This window comes from Durio zibethinus, chromosome 11 (assembly GCF_047325235.1).
Source record: "Durio zibethinus cultivar Kanyao isolate XHJ-2024 chromosome 11, ASM4732523v1, whole genome shotgun sequence".
In the NCBI taxonomy this organism is placed as follows: domain Eukaryota; kingdom Viridiplantae; phylum Streptophyta; class Magnoliopsida; order Malvales; family Malvaceae; genus Durio; species Durio zibethinus.
This window is the reverse complement of record NC_143172.1, coordinates 18,841,923-18,849,124: the sequence shown is the minus strand read 5'-3', so window position 1 is coordinate 18,849,124 and position 7,202 is coordinate 18,841,923. Positions and strand designations below refer to the sequence as shown.

The 7,202-nt window shown below is 34.6% G+C and overlaps 2 protein-coding genes across 9 annotated transcripts; one reads left to right on the top strand and one right to left on the bottom strand.

Annotated features, from left to right (window-relative positions):
* Positions 1–401: 401 nt before the first annotated feature.
* Positions 402–6,475, top strand: HCF208 (chaperone (DUF2930)). Of its 7 annotated transcripts, XR_016346435.1 has the most exons (9): positions 402–751; positions 821–892; positions 973–1,116; positions 1,245–1,398; positions 1,952–2,131; positions 2,658–3,566; positions 3,741–3,873; positions 6,085–6,207; positions 6,290–6,475. XR_016346435.1 is itself a non-coding variant. In XM_089768160.1 (5 exons), the coding sequence occupies exons 1-5, from the start codon at positions 482–484 to the stop codon at positions 2,140–2,142; spliced, it is 831 nt and encodes a 276-aa protein (XP_089624286.1). In that variant the 5' UTR covers positions 402–481. The 7 variants fall into 7 exon arrangements, 1 of the variants encoding a protein (XP_089624286.1); XR_016346434.1 differs by having other exon boundaries at positions 6,085–6,475; XR_016346436.1 differs by lacking the exons at positions 6,085–6,207; positions 6,290–6,475 and adding an exon at positions 5,118–5,313.
* LOC111290227 (dihydrodipicolinate reductase-like protein CRR1, chloroplastic) lies at positions 3,560–6,203 on the bottom strand. 2 transcript variants are annotated; one of them, XM_089768162.1, is made up of 9 exons: positions 6,068–6,203; positions 5,834–5,943; positions 5,540–5,592; positions 5,333–5,428; positions 5,075–5,143; positions 4,732–4,824; positions 4,151–4,273; positions 3,952–4,045; positions 3,560–3,847 (listed from the first exon to the last, which is right to left on the bottom strand). In XM_089768162.1, exons 4-8 carry the CDS (start codon positions 5,333–5,335, stop codon positions 4,019–4,021), a joined length of 315 nt encoding a protein of 104 aa, XP_089624288.1. In that variant the 5' UTR covers positions 5,336–5,428; positions 5,540–5,592; positions 5,834–5,943; positions 6,068–6,203; the 3' UTR covers positions 3,560–3,847; positions 3,952–4,018. The 2 variants fall into 2 exon arrangements, with proteins under 2 accessions (XP_089624288.1, XP_089624289.1); XM_089768163.1 differs by lacking the exon at positions 5,075–5,143.
* Positions 6,476–7,202: the final 727 nt, after the last annotated feature.

The following is a 7,202-nucleotide window of genomic DNA, read 5'->3' as shown; positions in this document are numbered from 1 at the left end:
AATCCATATCCAAACTAATATTATCAAAATCGAATGCATTGAACCGAAAATCAATGACTTATGTGATTATATTCAAAATCAACACATAATCAAATGTATTATAGTAGATTAAGATAGAAATCAAATTGAATTTGAACTTAATTTATTATTTTAAAATTGATATTTTTTAAATTAATTTTATAAATGATAAACTTTGAACTTTTAACCACTTATTGTTTAATTAAAACCTTAATCATTCTTTGTTGTATATATTTACGATATTTAATACTTACTTAATATTAAACTTAAAATCAAAATAATAAATATTCCAGTCAATTGAACCGGCCGATTCAAAATCCTGTGATCCGGTTCAAAGACCGATTTTGGTATTAAAACATTGGCCCATACCTATCAGCCCAATAGTTTGGGACATTCTTGCATACTTGCTTTTTTGTTCGTAAAAAAAAAATCCCCTAACAAATCAATTCAATTATCTAAAAGAATGATAATAACAACGTCTAAAACCCTGCTTTTAAATCCGTTAATTCAGTTGAAAACCCCTCTCACTGTCAAATTTCGCCCCAAAATCGCATCAATCTCCGCTCGTCTGGACAATTCCCAGCAACAACTGAATCTCTCTGTTCTTAGGTTCACTCTGGGTATACCTGGATTGAACGAATCCTATTTACCCAGATGGATTGGATACGGGTTCGGCTCCCTTCTTGTATTGAACCACTTGCTTGGATCCGACTCCGTCACCGCTGCGCAGCTGGTAATTTTTGCCTTCTCCATTTTTCTTATAATTGTCGGTTTAAAATTTTCACTGTTGTTTTTGGTGTAGAGAACGGAGGCTTTAGGTATTTCATTGGCTGCATTTTCCGTTATACTTCCTTACCTAGGTAAATTTCTCAAGGTAATTATTTTTTTTTTTAAATTTTTGTTCAATTTTGAAGTCAAATTTGGACTTAACGTTTGTAGTAACATGATTCATAGGGTGCAACTCGAATGGATCAAATGACTCTGCCAGAAGGTGCTGAGCAAATCTTTGTTATGTCACAAAATGTGTCGGTTGCTCAGAAGGAGAATTTGGCTTGGGCAACATATGTTTTATTACGAAATACCAACACCACCGCTGTGGTAAAAATTCCCACTACACAAAAAAAAAAAAAAAAAAAAAAAAAAAAAAAAAACTCTTTTTGGGAATTTATAACTGCTTTTCTATTGACAATTTTATTTTTGGTGTTTTATCATCTCCAATTTTGTAGTTGATATTAATGCGAGGTGAATTATGCATACGCGGATATTGGAATGTACCAGATGGTGTATCAAAAGATAATATACTTGATTGGTTTAAAAATAATATAGAAGAAACTGGTCTCTGTGATTTGACAGACACCCTCTATTTCCCTCAAACCGCAGGTAAATAAATTTTGTTAACTTTTGTGTTAAAGAGAAGTAATCTTACTCAATGTGTGTGATATTTGAAATGACGAATAATTAGCTTCTAAGAACATCTTAAGACTAGGAACTACATTATTGATCTCTGTGGCTATGCCTGGTTTCTTGCTTTTTTGTTTCATTGGACCCACCAAGACTAGGAAGCCTCATGATGACAGTTATTCTTGCTGATAAATTGTGGTTTTGGTGATGCTATATACTTTGGTTCAACTCCCATTGGCTGACCTTGACACTGTAACTCTTGTTTGCTCTTTTGCTCTTTCTCCCAAACTATCTTTGGGTGCTTACCTAATGGAATGGGAAAATAATGTAAAGCGATCCTGGTCATTACCTTTTTTGAAGTGAACATATTGGTGAAGTAGGAGAATCTAAAAACTTATAATATAGATGGTGTCTGCCTAGGTGCTGAAATTTGAATTAGTGCTAATATGTGAGTGCAACATTTTCCTTTTCAGTTATGGTTCTTTAAACTGTTCGCTCTGGGTCTAATGCAAAGATTTAATCATTATTTCAGATGCTGATTTCTGGAAGATACTTCCTCAGGGGACCCGTTCTGTCTTGGTACAACCAGTTGTACTAGATCCAAACCTAAGCACCAACATTGAAGGTTTTGTGCTGTTGGCTTCAGGCATGAAATATGCATATAGTGAGAAAGATAGAGCCTGGATAAGGGCAGTTTCAAACAAACTTAGAAGTAAGAACTAAGAGCGTGTATATAACTTACCTTCATTCTGTTAATTTGCTTTACTTGTCTTTGTGAAGTCTGTTTTCAACTTCTCACTGGTTTTTTTTTTTTTTTTTTTGCCACTGTCTGTTCTTGCTGGTCCATTTTTTCAGTTTATAAAAAGCGTCAATATTTCTGTTTCATTTTGACTTGATGATTGTCAAGTTTGATGCCTCCAAAAGAGTGCCAACCTTTTTTTTTTATCTTTTCTTGCATGTACTCTTCTGAGAACAAAAAACTGCTGTTGCTTCTAGTTACCAATAGATTGCTGGCTTTTAATATGGTAGAAGTCTTTGTTTAGTAATTGCAGTATCAAATTTTTTCATAATACAAAGAGTTCTCAATTTGTTTTGTGTATTCTGATTAAATAGATCCTAACCATATACCAATGCAAGATGAGCAAAGAACTTGACACTTTTATTACATTCTTTAAGCACATTTATTACATTCTTTGAGCTGTAAATCTTACATGGAAGCCCTTGCTTGTTGCATCCAGATGCTGCAGAAACTTGAATGAAGTTTGTCAAATTGCATGACTATGTAGAGGCACCTGTCCTTTAACCTTTCCCATGTATTTAGAAGTAATGTCATGTAGTCCTAAAGAATTCTCAAAGATGTATCAAATATTAACTTCATTTGCAAGAAACTGAAATGTCGGTTGTATCATTTTCCTTAAGGATTTGTATGATCATTGTTTTGTCCAACAATGAATTTAGCAGTAAGTTGTTACAAGCAATGATAATTTGCCTACTTTTTGGTATTGCAACTGTAAATAAATTGTTATTGTGCCTATGGAACTGTCTTACTTGGAACGTAAAATCCTTTTTTCTCCACAATTAATCATCTTATATCCTTTTTTTTTTCTCCATAATTGATGGTTCCATCAATTGAAATTTTTGGGTTTCTGTATGCAATCTCAAATTTAAGAAACTATGGGCTAAGATTTATGATAGCAAAAATACGCATCTTTTCCTGAGCAGAGGGAAACATACTATTCATGAATTTAAGAAATTGAGAAAAACAATTAATTTAAGAATAGGAAATCAGCTCTATATCTCTTCTGAGGTTTTATGACAAGATACGAGTCATGTCTTGATAAATGTGGCTGGAGAAGGCACAACATAAGACTGATTATCGAACAGGGGAGTATGTTGAATTATTTTATATTGAATCATTCTATTGTAGAGCATTCCTTTCTCAAAATTATGGTTCTTTTCAGATGAAGCAAAATTATGGTATTAAATTTGCTGTTTAATTGCTAGAATGACTTGGTACAACAAAAGTTGAGCTGTTTTTCTTTTCCTTAGACTTCAAGGGAGTAAGATGAATCTAAGCATATGAGAAAATTGGTGTGACATCTATATATAGTACCTTGACTAAACTGCTTTCATGCCTCAATTTTGAAGTAAGCATCCCGAAATTTTGAACTCTCTTAAGTATTGGTCAAATTACAATGATTTTATCTCAAAGAAAAGTAAATGCATGACAATTTTGTTTTCCCTCCATTTTAACATAGCTTCCGTTTTATATGCATCTGTCAGAAGTAAATTCACTCCTTTTGTAAAATATTTGTTTGCAGGATGAAAACAATTCTCCACTGGATTTGCCAAAGATCTAAGTTATACACCAAGGAACTTGAAGAATAATGGGATTCTACAGAAATTTCCTCAGGCCATACACCAGATGCTGCCAAAATAGCAAAGACTACATGAGTAAGTTTACTTTTGTGATGTGCTGAACAAAATGCTTGAAGAAAGATATCATATGTATTCTGCAATGCAATCATTTACCATGAGTCGGACAACCTTTCTAATAGCCAAGAGTAAGCCTGGCATGAGGCACCGCACATCTGTGATATCATGTTTGATGATGTAGAACTGTGTCCTGTAGGGAAGCACTTGTGGATTAGAGTTGTAACAAATAAACTATCCTAGCTAGTGCTGCTTAATAAAATTAATAATACGGGAGAGACTATTGCAGAGAGAATACCTTTTGTGGGCCAGAGAAGTAAACTGTTGTACTAGATGGAAGACCTGTTGTACTAGATGGAAGACCAGGAAGGACCATGCTATGAACACGCACCCCATCTTCACCTAGGACTTGATCCCTTGGCTTACAAAGGGGAAAAAAAAGAAAAATGAGCCACCTTATCATGAATCCTAAGACAGGATTGAAAGTTTTACATTATATGTGCTTTTGTTGATTCTTTTTGTCAACACCAATCCTCATAAATGAAAATCTGTCTCTCTATCTCTCTAGTTCTTTCTGGTATGAAACCAATCAGTACAACTCAGATAATCAATGTGATGAATTTTCCTATGCTGTGATGAATTTTCCTATGCTTTATTATTAGCTGTATGTGGCGGTTACTCAAATGTTATAACTGACAAGATAGATGCCAAAGACTTAAGTTTAAGGTTTCTTTTTCTTCATTGTTCAGCTTTAACACTATTACGTCTTTCCCTACTCTCTAATTGTTGCCAAGTAGATAGAAAAGGATGATAATAGAAAGCTAATTCAATTTTTGACACCAAAATTGCTCTAACATCATTTTCTGTATATATACTTACCAAAACATCTGTTGAAATGTCTTCTTTGTTGTTAATCTGACCAAGGTTTGAGAGGTTGTTGGCAATCCGGACGACATCTGGTGAGGGAAGATCCTGTTCTCGATGACAAGTTTAGCATCTCATCAGATCATCTACAAGTACAGTTATCTTGGAGTTATGTAGACTTGGATAGTTGTCAAAGGATACATGAAAAATTACATGCATATACTTTCTTGCACCACACATTCAATAGAAGCCTTTTTATTTCATTTAACTTTGGATGACTGCTATGACAACTGCATCTCAAACATTTATAATCAAATCCATAGAAAATATAAAACCCCTAATATAACTTGTGTCTTACTGTTGCAAGTGCTCTTGATTCGACAATTTCTACATTATTGTAGTGGAAGGAAGCTGAAATGGCAGCTTGCTGGAGGAGAATGGATCCTATGGACAGAGTTAGTGCAACTAGGCAACCTTGAAATATTTCATTAGAATTGCAACAAGTTGATGGAGATATAACGGTGTAACAACAATAGGCACAACTGTTCTAAGTATAGTACTATGAAGTTTTTTGGAAATTAAGTAGACATTGAAATATATCTCATCCTGTCCTCACCATTCTGGCTTTCTCGCAAAATGCAGACAATCTTTCTATTGTGTCAAGCTTAATTCGATGTACATAAACCACACTTTTCAGATCAAATGCTGTTGCCTATAAGAAGTAGAAAACATAAACTATTATCAGTTATTCAAGTATAACTTTTAGAACTGAATCTGCAAAAGTAAGTTGATCAAAGAATATAGTAGTATTTAGATGCTGAACCTGTTTCACGTTGCCATAAACTGCTGAAGGCTCAGTAAAATCAACAATATCACCTGTCTTTTTTCAATGAGATCAAATGTGTGTTATATCAAATGAGAAAGATATTGGAATCAGTATGTTACCTAAGATTACCTAAAACCATAGTGAGATCGTTCATTATGGGAATTTCTAGAGGCTCTTCCATATCGTACACCCAATTTAGAAAATGAAACTCTTTCAAGTTGATTTTACAGGCAAGAGATTATTGAGGGGGTAAAAATGCATGGAGCAAGAAAGGAATGAAGAACTTTGAACCTTTCCTACATCTTCCCCTACACAATAGGAATCCACTGCATTCCTCTAGCTTTAGTCACTGCAATTGCTGCAGCCCTTCCTATTTCCTTTGCCGCTCTATTTATGACAACCTGTTTCCCCACATTGGGAAGGAAGAAGTTCTTATTACCATGAATAGTTGTATCATTTTCCCCTTCCCCCCTTTATTCGATCTGTTTAAGCAGACAAATTTTTGAAAAGGTCTTGAACCATTACCTTGATATTGCTTTCAGAGGGTTGCGCTGAGCGAGAGAAGGAAGGGCTAACTCTGTCATTGATTGTAAATGAAAATGGCAGCTCAAGGCCGCCATGGATGTTCAAATCTTTAGCTACTTACGCCCTTTCAGCTGATAACGGTAAATCTTCTTTGCCTAAAACCTTCTACGACGCATTACAAACACTTTGTTCCTTGGATAAGGTTTGTGTGGGTTTTGATAGGCCTTGTTTGGAGGGAATTGTATGACAGTGACATGCATGTTAGCAGTGAATACATTCAATTCGAGAATTGGGCAGCTTAGATTGTTCTTCTTTCCTATTTAAAATTTACAAGATCATGATTTGTGGTGACAAAAATTCACTGTTTCTTTGTATTTTTATTTAAGAAATGAATGTTTGATTAATTGATGTGGTGCCACAGAACCTTAAGTTGAATTTGCTACTTAATTTGAGATGATGGGCAAAATGAGGGCATTGTTCACGTTGTATTATTACCAAAAATGAACCGCCGAAGGAGAGGATGGGTTGTAAAAAGGGATGAGCGCAAAGTAATCTCATCATGGAAATTATATTATATACTTATCAAATATAGAAAGGGCGAGATGTGGGGCACTTCAAATTTTGTTTATTCCATAATCACTGTGATAGTTGACTTGATAATTTCACATTTGCTTCTACCTCAACGACTCCATAAAAGCATCACCTTTTCGAAACACCAATGAATTTTCATAGCTTCTATGATCCAGCCAGCGTAGTACTAACAAAGTTTATCATGCCACTAATCAACCTACAAAATCTTCTGCTTTATCATTTACACATTTTATTCCAAAAAGGAAAAAAAAAAAGGCAATGAGCAAAGACCCACTTAAAAAAAACCCCCAAGAGTCCAATAGAGAAACCCTTTAAACTTTGTTCTTATTAGAAGACTTTCATCGGATCAAAGGTGCGTTTTATACTTGAACCTATGATAAAAATTATAATAAGACGGGACATAAAGATTTCACCGTTGATGGGCAACAAAGAAGAGTCAAATGATGATGAGCTGTAAAGCCACGTGGATAATCAAAACAGCCAATGCCCAATGTGTAGAGTAATTAAGCAAAGGCATGCTATGCTGTGACAGGCCTTCAAGCAA

Coding starts and splice junctions, on each gene's coding strand:
- HCF208 (XM_089768160.1), top strand. CDS start 482: ATGATAATAACAACGTCTAAAACCCTGCTTTTAAATCCGTTAATTCAG. Junction 1,117..1,244: donor ATACCAACACCACCGCTGTG/GTAAAAATTCCC, acceptor CCAATTTTGTAG/TTGATATTAATGCGAGGTGA. Junction 1,399..1,951: donor CTATTTCCCTCAAACCGCAG/GTAAATAAATTT, acceptor TCATTATTTCAG/ATGCTGATTTCTGGAAGATA.
- LOC111290227 (XM_089768162.1), bottom strand. Junction 4,274..4,731: donor ACATTTCAACAGATGTTTTG/GTAAGTATATAT, acceptor CCCCTTTGTAAG/CCAAGGGATCAAGTCCTAGG. Junction 4,046..4,150: donor ACTTCTCTGGCCCACAAAAG/GTATTCTCTCTG, acceptor GCTTCCCTACAG/GACACAGTTCTACATCATCA.